Source organism: Passer domesticus, chromosome 1 (genome assembly GCF_036417665.1).
Source record: "Passer domesticus isolate bPasDom1 chromosome 1, bPasDom1.hap1, whole genome shotgun sequence".
NCBI lineage: Eukaryota > Metazoa > Chordata > Aves > Passeriformes > Passeridae > Passer > Passer domesticus.
Window position 1 is genome coordinate 108955587 of NC_087474.1, and position 14319 is coordinate 108969905.

Sequence of the window (14319 nt, forward strand, 5' to 3'; positions counted from 1 at the left end):
TATTCATTCTATTACTTTCTTTGGCATGAGAAATAAGAGAATTCTGTTTACTGTTAGCTTATTCCACCCAGCCTTTCACTTTTTGGGAAATATGACTAAATTCAACATAAAGATTTCTGGGAAGAGAAAATGGTCATATTAAGAGTACCTAAAATGGGACTGTTTTATATTCAACTGGAAACAAGTTCTCAATTGGACTGTAGTCTGATTTTAAAAAGATGACTGATTGGGGTTTATAACTAATAACAATAACAAGTTAATAAAACCTGCTGATTTATATGCCAGTGTGCGGACTGTGTTAGCTCTTCATCTCTCCCTAAATTTAAAATGAAGTGGGGGGAATGGTCCGAAGTGTGGTAAAACATTCTATAAAGTAATGTAGTCTAACACTTCTCTAGGTTTCTGTTATTGCAACTGTAATTTTAGACATTTGTACAGGTTATCTTGGACACAGGAAAAGTATATAGTCACAGACATAAAACACCTATGTATAAAATATAAAGCAGTGTTATAGTTACTAAAAAGGACATGCCTTATTGCTACAGCAATTCTTGCTTTTTATATATTGTACTGTACCACAACTTGTTTTGAGAATGTCATTTGCATAAATTATTCAAGTTTGAGAAATATTCACACATTTTGATTCTACAATATTTAAAATAAAATAATTTTCTAATGTGTCTCTTTATTAAAAGAGAAATAAAAATGTCATCTTGTAATTCTCTTAGGCCAGACACAAGGGTTTATACACCTTTTTTTATCTTCTTTCTTGCTATTTACTTGCACAATGAAAGCCGCTGTTGGTACAAAGATTGAAGAGCTCTATAGAATGGTGCTTTACACATTCACAATCGGTCTGTGCAATTGTGAAGTTCTATGAATGACCAAAGAATTACCAAACATATTTTCTAAATATAAAGGACAAAAAAAACCAAAACCAAAAACAAAAAAAAGAAATAAGAGAGAAAAAAGAAAAAAAAATCCTTGTTTCCCATTAAAACAACACCAGGTTGCAATTTGGACACTTGAATGAATTCCAATGTTTTAAAGCTGAGACTTCAAAAGAGAAAGGCATGTTTGCTGCAACATCCGGTGACTGTAATACCTTACTTGGAAAGGTAAGTGGTTAATTTGCATAATTTATAATTTTTATACTAAAGAGCATTTTTATATAAACCAGAAAAAAACCCCTAAACTCTACAGATAAAGTTCTTACCTCCAGTCACTGCTGCAGGTAAGGTTGACATCAAGCTGTACAGCGCAATCAAAAACATACTTACATCTTAGCTCATTTTACAGGTACAGCCATAATCAAGGCACAAAGATCTTCTACAAGTATTTTTCTTCAATAAAGTTGTACAAAATAATATTACATTTTACAGTCTGTACAATATAATAAACCAGCAGTAAAACAAAAAAATATATATAGGGAGAGGACTGTTGTCCAAGAATGATCGGAACTAAAAGGATCATTTGTGGACAGCACAAATAACATAAGTGAGGGTGGTAAATTTTCTGCCTAGATGCAACAGGCTGAAAAGTAGCTGTAATTCAAATGCCTGAGGTGTGCAGAGACACTTAGCTCCAAAACCCCAGAAAAATTGCTTTGTCTTCACTGTTCCTCTCATTATCTACTCTACTTCCTGTGCCAGTAACGGCTTAAAAGAGGAGGTCACTTTATCAGTTGACCTGCAACTCAGAAATGCTAAAAACTGTGACAGAGTAATAAATATTGTGGTGCTGCTACATTGTGTGTCTACTTCCTCAACAGTATTTAATAACCTGATACAAAGTGCATTAATCTTTTTTTTCACCCATCAAGTACTCTTCAATGTCATGTTAAAAAGGAAACCCACACAGAGGGATAGGTATGACTTCAGTGTCATCCAGATGACATACCGGTCTGAACTGAGGTTAACCCACTGGAAAAAATTTAGCAGGTCACGTTCAGTTTTAAAAAAACAAAAACCTAAGGGAACAGAGGTAGCCAAAGGGCTTAGTGGAATGACGAAGAAGTGGCATGTCAAAATAAAGCACAAAAATAGTCCCAAAAAGCATGAAGGGAAAATAACCCAAACTTGCTTCAAATCAGCTTTAAGGTTAAACAATTAAAAGTAAACAAAGTGAAGAGACTGACATTTCTATAGTATATTCTTCCACCCTGTGTGGGGTAGTATCAAGAGAAAGAGTAAGGAGCAAAGAATTTAAAACCACAGGTTCCACGGTGATCCCCTCACAAGAGTTCGTACTGGCGGAGGTGCATCCTCTGGATGATGTCTCGGCAGTCGTTGAACACTCTGCGGATGTTCTCCGTGTCCACCGCGCACGTGAAGTGTGGGTAGCAGTAGTGCCGGCCGTCTCCGCTCGCTGTACTTATCCTCTGTGGAAACAGGCAGGCAAAAACAAAAGCATCAGGTGCCATGCCATGAGAAATGTCACATCTCAGCAGTCTACGGACTCGGGGGAACCAAGAACCCTGGGAAATCTGCACATAGGTCACTAAACAAAGTAAACAAAAAGAAGGGGGGGCTGTGGTCTGGTCAGTCTGAACGACAAATCTGAAATGAAGATTACAAAACATTAAGGATACTGGGGTCAGGACAGGAGTCCTTTGTGGGAGCCACGGATGCCATCCTTAGCTGCACAGGCTGTTGCCATTTGTGCATCACTGTGTAGCCAAATCTGTGCTGCTGACAGCTGCGCAGCCTGCCATGCAGCTGCCCCAGGAATTGTTTTCTCTTCTTTTTTTGGTGCCATCATGTGGCAAATTCTTGAACTCTTGTTTTAAATCAGCAACACAAAACCAAGACCCTCCCAGTTGTGGAGCCAGCAGTGGCAGAGAACAGCATTCTACTGCTTCAGCTTCTTGTGTGTGGGCCCTTGAAGTTACCTTCACTTAGTACACCTATTAAACCAGCTGAAGGATCATCACTGAGCTCAGAATTTGGGGAAATTATCACCACAGTGGCTGGGTTCACTTAGAGTAGTAAAGCATGCAAAAATCTAGTAAACATCAGACCATGCAGAATTACATTTTTTCATGATTACTGCACAACTTTTTAGGTTCTAACTTAAAGCTCTAGCATCACTTTGCCCATGGTTATCTTCTTAAAATTCCCCAAGATCTTAAAACATATACTAAAAAAAAAATCATAATTTTTGTTCTGTATTACTATAGGACTGACAAATATAAATCCATTCTAGATCATTATCTTACAGAATATAAACAAAATATCATGAAAGCAGAAGGTCAGTTTTTAGGATAATGATTTTTATAACTATTTTCTAAATTTTATTATAAATTACTCTAGCTAAACAACAAAAGACAGTGTTCCATCTCACTCAAGCTACACCATATATTTTTAACACAGGATTTATTTTACAAGTAGGTTTGACCTTTTAAACACCTGAAGCTACAGAAATGCAAAACTATAGGCATTTAGAAGCCATAATTTACATAATTAGATCAACAAGCAATTGCAGACTTTTCCAGGTAATTTAGGTAATATTATACATTCAACACTGATTACACAGGGGTATTCCTATACAGTCTAAAAATTATTTTCTTACCATGCTACTTACAATACTTAGTTCGAGGCTTAACCTCATGAAAAATACTAAGAACTGTCTGCTTGTGTTTATCATGCACTGATTTCACTCATGTCTATGGGAATAAGCTGCCCACAGTGTCCTGGTTACATACACAGCATGCCAAAGGATGTATTTTCAAAGTATTAGGGGGCTGTCTGTTTTTGTCACCTGACAGCTCTTGCAGTCCTCTCATTTGAAGATAAATGCAGAATTGTCACCCCTACTTGACACCCACTTTGAATAGTAGTGTGTTACTCAGCACCAGTTCACAGGGGGAAAAAAATCCCCTGGGACATTGATGAAAGAACATTTGCTTTCCAGGCAGGAATATTTAATACTGGCATCCCCACACTGCAGGGGTCAGGATGACATACAAATTCGAGGAATCCTGGTCTGTGTGTTTGAACAGCAACTTCTTCACCTCCCAGATTCAGGTTTTGTAAAAACCATCAGGACAGGAACCAGAGGGGCCATGCCACTGTTCTAACAAGGGTGTATTCACACTGGGGATCTATCCAAACAAAACATCAGCAGCTGGAGAGCTCTGTGTGCAGAACACCAGGGCTGGGGAGCAGCCTTGCCCAGGAGCACATGCACATTGCCTCCAGGAAGAGTCTGGGAGAAGAAAGGATGTGCCTGAGCTGAAGGACAGAGGATTTCCCACAAGATACACTTCCAGGACCGGCAGATGCCCTTGCCAGCCTAGCCCTGAGGTGCAGGCACTGGCTGGCCTTGGGCCCAGCCATCCCTCCCACGCTGCTCCCTGACTGAAATCCGAGGGATCCCAGCCCTGCTGCCCAACCCCGAGGGGCCACAGCCCTCACACCAGCCCTGAAACCACGAGCTGACATCTTTTGTCTTTCTAATCTATCCTGTGTAGTAATAGTTATTGGAAATGCGGTCAATTTTAACTTCTTACTAAAATTCCTCAAATTACAGGCTTTAAATTTGCCACTACCATTCCTACAGCCAGGCAGTTTTAAGAGGTGCAGCACCATGGTGATGATTGTCATGCACATCCATGGTTTATGCACACCTACTACCATGATAAAAATCACAATAAAGTATAATAAACACAGGCTTCTCTGAACCATGCCTGAAAATTTAACAGAGTGGGGTATGGAAAAGGTCATAAATCAAGAAACTTGGGAAAGTATAAAGCAAAGCCAAGGCAGACACAGGTAGAAAATACAGTCCTTTTCCTCCTGGCAGCTGGCTAAGACCATTAGATCCCTGCCAGTCTGTATTTCTCCTGTGCCCCTTATCACTCCCTCTCTGAAACCTCAGCCTTTCGTCCCTGACCCCATGGAACTGGAAGTGACCATTTCTACCTGGCCTTCTCCCAGCTTGCCATCTCCAGGCATGGCCACGTTACTCAGAGCCCAAAGCCAGGAGACAGATGTGTTACAGAGGAGATGCTCTCTGCCAAACCTGCAGCAGCTGCAGGGAAATGAGGGAGAAGCTGTTCTGGCCCCATGCCTGGTGAGCCCAAGGCGTGCCTGGCAGCTGGCAGTGCTGGCCCCAGCACAAGAGCTTCCCTTGCCCCAGCACCCACAGGGGTTTCCTGTGTGGCTGCAGTGCCTGTGCCCCCTCCCCTCCCCACTCCATAGGTGGCCTCCTTCTGTAATGCCAGTGAGTCATGGCAGGTAAGGACCTCGCCCTCGATGAGTGTTCTTAAATCATGAAAGTAGATAAAGGTGGGGAGTTTCACCCTAATTTCCCTGTAACTCATCTCTCCTTCCAGACTGGATATCATCACCTGCTTCACAGGATTCCAGCATTACCACAGGTGAGATTTGCCTCAAATGAGTTTTTTCAGCAATTCTTATGTTAACACAGCACAATCTGACACTTTTCCTCAGGATCTGGCTAAGGCAGCAACTGGAAATCCCCAAAGTGTGAATACAGTAAATTGCTTCTTTCTTGGTGCGTCAGCAGCTGTAAATCCTAACAATGCTCGTAAATGCATAATGACTCTAAAATTCTTAATTCTAACGACTCAATTTGTTATCTCACACACACACATACAGTTTCTACCAGTAGGGCATGACAGATGAGCTTTGGTTCTGGTCTCTGGTACTGCTCTGCACTGTGGGAACAACTCAGAACGAGTGAAGCCACAAGTGATACTGGATTACACTCTCTGACAGCAGGGCTGGGCTCTGATTGTGTGCCTGACAACTGCTTTCACCTTAAAATGTAAACACCACCTCTTCACTCCAGCTATAGAGGAAACCTTAATTGCAAGAAAAATATGACTAGACAAGGAAACTTTATTAGGATGCTTCAGAAGGGCCATGACACCAGTCCAAAGGTGAGGTAAACCTCCTAACTGGCATACCAGAAATCTTATTTAAGCATAAAATCATAAAATCTGCCTTTTTTTAAAAAATTCCTGCTGTCAGCTGATCACTGCTAAACTCCTTGAAGCAATGCAGGATAAAAGTAAGAAAGCCTATTTGTTTATGCATGGACTGTACATCACCTTACATTCTAAGCACGAGCACTTACTGTGTGACAATTAGCATGGCAGGTGACTTTATACAAAATGGGCATAAAAAAGTGCAGCACTAAGGAAGGTTCTGCAAGATGGGCAGCTGAAAAGAACTAGGGAATTGCCAGACATTGTCCTCTCCTTCTAGCTTTCTGCAAAACCCCATCAGTTTTCCCTAAATAAACTATGCCATCTGTCAGTATTTCCTATGATACAATCACACATAAGATGAAAATTACTCACTAAAAACTCATCCCGGATGAAGAACTTGGCTCTTGTGACTTTGGGGTCTTCTCCTGCCTCTGGTACTGCTGTTCAATTAAAAATAAATGACATCAGAAACAGGAAAACCAAACAATTATCTATTTGTAACAAAAGATTTAGTAAGGAGGAAGTAGCCCTTCAGTACAGAAACTGAAATGTTAAATACTAGAGGAGATTCCCAGTAGGTAATTGAAAAATTAAGAGTACAGTAAAACCTAACTGTGTGTACAGTATATTTTAGGAACCTGAAAATTGCAATAATGTCATTGGTCATATCACAAAAAGGCTTACTCACATCCACAAGCCTGTTCATATAGATATAAAACAAGTGGGAGTTAGGGTTTAGCTTTTATCAGAAAATATGACTAGAAAAAGCAGCTGAGCTGTTCAGTTTCTGCAGCAGAACAGTATCTCCTGAAAAAAGCTTCTGCAGGCAGGAATGTGAATTTAAAAATGGTTAGTCCAAGATTTTCCACTTGGAAAAAATGACAGCATTGAAAGACCTTTTGATATATATATATAAATGTATTTTAATTCCAGGCCCCAATTCAGCAGAATACTTCAGATATATTGCCCATCAAGGGGTCTTGGATTAAATTCTTGTTGAGCAGGAGACTTGCTGCTCAATGTTAACTGTTTGTCAGCAGATGAAGTTGTCACTATCTAGGCCATGCAATGACTATATTTACTGTCAGTAACAATACAGTGAAGAGATAACCTATTTATTTCCTTTCAGTGTTATCGCTCACCTAGGATACCAAAATCAGATGCTTATAAACATAACATTGTAAAGGCCAGAATTTATCAGAATATGGAAATGTATTTTTCATCCATAGTGCTGAGGGTAAAAATAGAGCAGCAGCACAATCAACAGCATGTTGGAATTCAGTGCTGCTGCCCTTAAATAATGTCAGCTGAAATGGAAGAATAAGTGAACAACTACAGGTTAAAAATAGAGAGCTGTTTCATGTGTGAATATTCTGGATCACTCTAGATACACACTGTGAAATCCCTCTGAGAAATACCAAAAGCTACTTTTTCCTGACAATTGGCTTATTATAAAAAAACGCTGAAAATGCACCCAAACTCTGTCTATGTGGTGCATGTTTGAGAAGGGGATATTTGGGTGATGGAGACAAGATTTCTTCTGAAAACCCTTACCATTACAAAACAGATGCCAGATCAACTCAGATTTTAGGATAATTCATTTATCCTCTGTATCAGAAACTCAGAATCACACTCATGAAGTTCCAGACCTCAATGAAGGCTGAAAATAGCTAATCACCATCTTCACCTCTGTAACCAAGGCTGTTGGTGGTGGCTGGGGGAGAATGAAAGCCTTTCCCAACAGGTGGCTGCAAGCACCATGCCAGGGACATCACTTAGGTAAGGCAGAGGTGAGTGGTCAGAAAGTAGAAGTTTTATCCCTTTTGCTAGACAGACCTGAGATCTTTGGGGAGCTCTCTGCCTGGTACACACCTGGCATAATACCAGAGTTTACCTCTGCAATGTTATTGTGGTGCAGGAACCACTGCACTTCTTGAAGATAAGAAACTGATCACTCCATCACCACAGCGTCTACTGATGTGGTTTTCCTCCATCAAAGCTCCCTTACTGGTCTGCTGGGGCTTCCCATCAGTATTTCAAAAACTGAAATTTACAGTATTGGAGGATGCAGAATGGCTGCAAAATAAGTCTCATGAATCCCCAACAACGTTCAGCACTGTGGAAGGCCCAGGCAGAAGCATCTGGGCAGGGGGGGATGTGTGGCTGCTTTGCTGTCCCGGGACTGGCGGTTCCCCCCAGCAGGGGAGGGCAGGTGCTGTGGAGCCCTTCAGACCCTGCTCACACTGGGGGCTGCATGCTGCTGGCATGCTCCTTACCTGACCAGCAGCTCACGTCAGTGTGTGCTTGTGAGTGTGTGTGTGAGAGACAGACAGAGAGACAGGGAGAGGAGCTATGGGCTGGGTCATGCCAGCAGGTCCAATCCCAGCACAGGGAGAAGCCTTACCATCCTCAGGTACAGTATAATGCGCGTATTCAGGAAAGTAATCTTCAATTTTTGATTTCCCTGCCAAGACTTTTTCAGCCAGCATGTCCTGTTTATTCAAGAATAAAATGATAGAAATGGTCCGTAACCACCTGTCAAAAACAAACCAGATGTTTGTGTTATCTCTGACATGTTAATCAACAAAAATGTATCACATAGATAGGAAATTTACTGGCTATCTCTGTGTGGACAGAGTGTGAAATAGTGTAGAACATGCTTCAATAGAAAAAAAAAGATGACCTAAATGATTGTTTTGACTGGTCTGCACCTGTGCTGGTGGGTATATTTCTAAGGTCAGTAAATGCATTTATAAAAACTGTAGTGGACATTGCTGAAGGAGGCAGCTTTCAAAATTTTTTCTAAATTCTCTTTTAGATATCAGATTGGGAAACTGATGACATTTTCTAGAAGCGCCACAGTTCATGACCAGACCTGCTTTATTTGGTTGTGATAAAAAAAAAAAAAGAAAAAAAAAGATGAAAAAAAGACTAGAAAGCTCCCTTCTCTCAGATTGCTCTAAGCTACTGCTCATCCACACAGATATCCCATCTTTTAGGGTGGCCTGTATGACACCTGATAAATGGAAAGAAAATAATGTCTCTTTTCTTCCCCAATTAATCCATCACTGTGACAATGTGCCTTGGGATGTGCAGTTAACATTCCTCCTTCACTCTACCTTCAATCACTTCTCAGTGCAAAGCATCCTCACAGGTATGTGCTGGAAACTTCATCACCTTATTTTGCAAATTGTTTTTACTTCTTCTCTAGCAGGAGCCCATTTGGGTTGCTATTTGGTTACGTACCTACGATTTACAGGCACTGTGGCAGCATGGCAATTTAATGGCACTTCCAGTTAGGCTGGGGCTGAAGCATCACCCCCCAAGGCAGAGGTACCCTGTGCTCTCAGAGCTGACCCTTACGAGAGCAGCTGCCCATGTAAGGAACAAGCACAGGGAGCTGCTCCTGCTGCTGCTTTGGAGGAAGAGATCAAATGTTCCTCAGAGGATCTTGGTCTCAGCCAAGCAGCAGAGTGATGCCAGGACAGGGTCTCTCCTGCCTCCTTGCAGCAGCCAGCCTGGGCAGGGGGGCTTGCCTTTTCCAAGCTGTTCCCATGCCCTGCATCATTTTGGAAGGAGTGGTGAAACACCTGTCCTGTGCCATGGCCCCTGCCAGGGAGGGGTGTCACTGTGGGGACACTCTGAGACCTGGCCCAACCTGGGTATTTTCTGAATAAAAAATCTGAGCCTACAGCAAGGGGAGTCCTATTTCGAAAAGAGGTGAATAAACTGGGGAAGATGGTGGAAAATGAGGTTTGTTTTACCTATTATTCCAGATACTTTTGAAAAGGTCCAGGGATTCCCGTAGTCTGTTTGTGTTATTGTCTTCCCTTATTACCATGTTGTAGCTACTGCAAGCCACAACGAAGATGATAGCTGTGACATCTGGGCAGAACACACAAAAGAAAGAAGGAAAGAAAGGAGAGAGAATAGAACATCTCCGTTATCCCAGCACATACTCCTCAGGGTAACACTGCCATTAACTCACCAATCAGCCAAAAACACCAGAAAAAAGTTATCTGTAACACGGGACTTCTGTGCCAGTGAGGTACTGTGTGTGGGTATGAACACTAAGCTGCTCACACCTCAGAGAATAAGTTTAAAATAAAACACAGAATGTTTTTACTTACCATTAAAGCATTGGATCCATTTTCTTCTCTCATCCCTCTGGCCACCTACATCAAACATGCTGTTAAAAAGCCATAGGATGTTATATCACTTATGTGCACTAGGAAAAATCACACGAAGCATGCACAGCACAAGGGTTCAGTTTAAAAATCTGACAGCCCCAAGGACAGGGGCAGTAAAGTATCACCTGAAGAGGAGAGAGATCTGCTGATGCTGCACTGCATGTCAGAGACAGCTGCACTGCTCCACCTGCCCTGCTCTGCCAGGAGAAGGCTACTGAGCCCATAAAATGAGAAATACACTCTTCAAGGACAAGTGTTGGCCCTTCCAGTCCACAGCAGTGCGTGTGACATGTAATACTGTACTATAAACAAGTACAGGTTTCAGGATATTTTGAAGGGTGGTGGAGATAGAGCTGTCTGTATGGAGGAGGACATGAAGCAGCTCAGTCCCATCAGCACTGGCACCTTTCTGGGCAAGAACTGGGCAGAGAAGCCAGTCTGCCTGTGGGTGTTTTAGACACACAGGAAAAAAACTCTGATAAACACAGAGCTTGCAGGCCTCTGGAAGAAGGGAGGATTCCCACTGACTTCTGTGAGCTCTCATCCCCAAAGGTATTTTATGATTTTATACTGCTACACCAATGCACCAGTTTTTACAAGAAGCCACACACAACCCTACTATAGAGCACTGTGAATATATGTAACTAATTAAAGCTATTTTTTGCAAAGCATGAGGTAATTTTACTAGGACCTCTGGAAAGAGAGCTAAAAAGCCAAATCAAACAACAAAAAACCACCCACTCCCATCCTAAAAGCCTGCTATACCAAGCGTACATGAACAGAGACATCTGAATGAAGCTATTAAAAATGAGTATGATTATTCATAAATCATTACTAACAGACTTACTGGAAATTTACTTTATCTACTTGAAATCTTGTTTCAAAAATCCCTGATGTCAACACTCTGCATCTTAATAGGTCCTGGAAATGAGAACACAGAAGCTGATTAGTAAGGCTTTTTTTCTAACCTAATTTTGTTCTTAAAAGCTTGGAATATTATTTTCCATGAAAAGTCTTAAATGTTTCATTTAATGAAAGTTCAATCAGACCCGTTGGTAAATTGGCATTTGTCTGTACTGACATGGTAAATAAACTTAATAATGATCACTGGATTTGGTTTGGGCACTCAGAAAGCAGGAGACCTCATCTATGTTCTCCTTACTGCCCACTGAAACCTGTGCTTGATGGTTATACACCTTGGTATGTCATGAGGATAATGAATTCTGAAGTTACATAAAACTAAGAAAAATGTTATTCATGTTGTAAAGTCAAGTATTTAAATGTTAGAAAACTCCAGATTTACAGTTGCCCAGGCAACCTTAACTCTGCCCTCTTTTGTACTGAATGAGACAGGAATCCTATCGAAATAATAGCTTGTGACTGAGTAATTAAAGCTCTGTTACAGAGCACAAGGGAACAGAATTTAGGTTGTGCAGAAATATGGCATTTCTTTCCTGTTTTTAAAACCAGCAATACTTTACAACTTAACCAAATCTCCTTCAATAATTAAAACATAATAATTTCCTCAATTCTCAAGGGGAGTAGGCAAAAGCAATTTCTGATGCCTCCTTCCTGGATGGAAGGAGGCACAGCTTGCCTTTTTTCCCTACCTTACTGTCCGGTAGCCAAAGCAAACCTTGCTTGACAGCTGCATGCACTCAGCTTAAGGCCACTTATTTAATACTTTTAGTTATTTTATATGTTACTGTCATTTTCTGTCACTTGCTGACTTGTTATGGTGCAAAAAAATACCCCAAAAACCAGAAAGCAAGGGAAGAGAAGAATTAGGTGATTTTTACCGGTTAACTCAGCAAGGCAACTGATACAGCACAACAGGATAAAAACAAAGGCAAAAGAGAATCCCCCCCTCAGAGCAAAAGTTATCCACCTGCCAAATACCAAGGGCCTTTTCTGATCTTTCAAGACATTTCTCCCCAAAAGAAATATCAGGAAAAATTTCTAGGCGATGAAAGACTACTTCAGGTAGAGAAGGGCCTCCCAGGAACAAACAGGAACTAACATAAATAATGAAAGCAAAAATGAGGCTTTTCTTCACTGACTTCTCTCTCCAGGTGAGAGAAGATGCTAAAACCATCTTGATGCTAAAACGATGAGGTCTAGATGGAGCAAACCCCAGTGCTAATTCCTTTGGTCTGAAAATGTCTTGAGTGTTTGAATAATTGATCCTATATTGGGTTGACTATAGGATATGCTTGTGGTTATGAACCTAAATTAGGTCTGAAGGAACAGGCTCCTCTCTGATTGCTTCCTTGGGTGATCTCTGGCAAGTCACCTAATTTCTCTGAATTTCACCCGTCATTGCACAGTGAGATTTGACAACTTTGGTTTTTTTTTTTTTTTTTTTTTCCAAGGGCATCCACCTGTTATATGCCTTGCATTGTTAGACTGAATTATCCAGTGCAGGAATTCTCTTCTGCCACCTGTATTTGGAGTTTATGACGTGGCCCGCAATCTTGGCTGAGATTACTAAATGACAGTGGGATAGCAGCACTGAAAAATAACAACTTCAGAGTGTCTGCTGAAGAGACAGCAAAGGAAAGCACACAGCCTGAGCTCAGGGAAGGCAGCTGGAGCCAGGCAAAATGGTGAAGCCCCTCCTTACATCAAGACTGCACCAGTACAGCCTTAACATGAGTGTGTTTGCCACTAGAGCACTCCATCAAGATGTATCACAGCATCTGGGAAAAAAAGTACTGCCTTGCAAATTAGGCTTGAATAGAAACTGCTACCCTCAGGAGATGGGCACAGCCTGCAGAGAAGGAATCTGCAGGCCTGCAGAGAAGTTTGCAAGCTCTGCTGCTGCCACTCCCTGAATCTGGACACCTCATTCACTGCAAGCTTTTGTCTCTGAAGGACCCTTTGGATAGGCATGGGAAGTCTCCCTCTGGGGTCACCTCCACCACTGAAATAAAGCATTGCTTCTCTGTACCAAAGGCTGGTGAGGGAAACCATAACTTTTTACATTTATGCTTTCTGTTCTTTTTTCCATTAACCTTTTTTTTTGTGGGACACAGAATGGGAAACAAGAAGACAAAATGGATGTATTAGAAGAATGACAGATCTAGACGTTACAACAATAAAAGACAAGTTAGCACCACCAAAATGCCTTTTCTTTAATATCCATTACTTAAATGGCTAGACCATATTTTGCTATTCTGCCATATACCCTATTTCAGCTGCAGCAGGGACTAAAATAAATTACACAGAAAATCCAGGTGAATATCAGTATTAGTTCAGACCCTACCCCATTATTTTTACTAACCTGATCTGTGGGTGTGTAGTCATCCATGCTGACGCTGTCAATTCTTTCTAAAAAGCTAGAAAAAAAATAAACAGGCACTTAGATATGTACAATACTGTCTAGTAAAATATACTACCTTTTCTAGTTTACAGTCCTGCTGAGAAGTAAAACACAACTTGAATGGTAAAGTTAGGAGCCTGATTATTTCCATATATTGCTCAAGGTTACATTTTATAAGCCAAACAAACACTTTACCCAAATGTTGTTTCAATACAGCACTTTTAAAGTTACCATTATGCAGTACTCACAAGTGGTGCAAAATGCAGTTGAAATGCTACAATTTTATGAGGTCCACTAAAAAATACTACGACTAACCACAGATCATAACATCATATGGTGGTTAAGACTTAAAAAAGATTTTGGGATTTAATATAGAAGATGTGGCAAAGGGGTGCCTTTATTTAGTATAATGTTAATCAAGTATAACGTTATGTTAATTACGGTCTCAGTAATGTTAGCAGAAATGCTTGTTGGTATACACAAAAAGCTTTGGACTGACTTGCTGACCTCCAACACTGCACAAAAAGTGGAGGTTAATGAATCTTATTCTTTATGTCACCAAAACTTAGTGACACGCATGGAGCGAAAGAAAGACTTACAGCTGCAGGGAAGGGCAAGAGAAAAGAGAACCAGAAAATCAGAGGGGAACTACATTCTATGATTATTTAAAAGGATTTTCAAGCTTTAATTCTTTCCTAATATGTGTTAGAATAGCAGCATTTACGGACATAAAGATGTGATTTTATATTTATTGCTAAAGAGGCAGGTTCTCCTCTCTCACTTCCACCCATTTCTTAGATCTCCTCTGAGCCCAGCTGGCTCATTTCTCCCAGACTGCCGGTATAACTTAG

At 40.9% G+C, this 14319-nt stretch overlaps 1 protein-coding gene across 4 annotated transcripts in view; it reads right to left on the bottom strand.

Moving 5' to 3' along the window:
* Positions 1-653: 653 nt before the first annotated feature.
* GNAL (G protein subunit alpha L) overlaps positions 654-14319 on the bottom strand; it is a 179462-nt gene continuing 165796 nt past the window's right edge. For all 4 annotated transcript variants that reach the window (XM_064433291.1, XM_064433299.1, XM_064433307.1 and 1 more), the window contains 7 exons: positions 13430-13484; positions 10994-11067; positions 10087-10145; positions 9721-9841; positions 8361-8491; positions 6329-6396; positions 654-2380 (listed from right to left, as the gene is read on the bottom strand). In XM_064433291.1, the coding sequence (XP_064289361.1) occupies positions 2234-2380; positions 6329-6396; positions 8361-8491; positions 9721-9841; positions 10087-10145; positions 10994-11067; positions 13430-13484 (655 nt within the window). In that variant the 3' untranslated portion in view covers positions 654-2233. The remainder of the gene's footprint in view (positions 2381-6328; positions 6397-8360; positions 8492-9720; positions 9842-10086; positions 10146-10993; positions 11068-13429; positions 13485-14319) is intronic.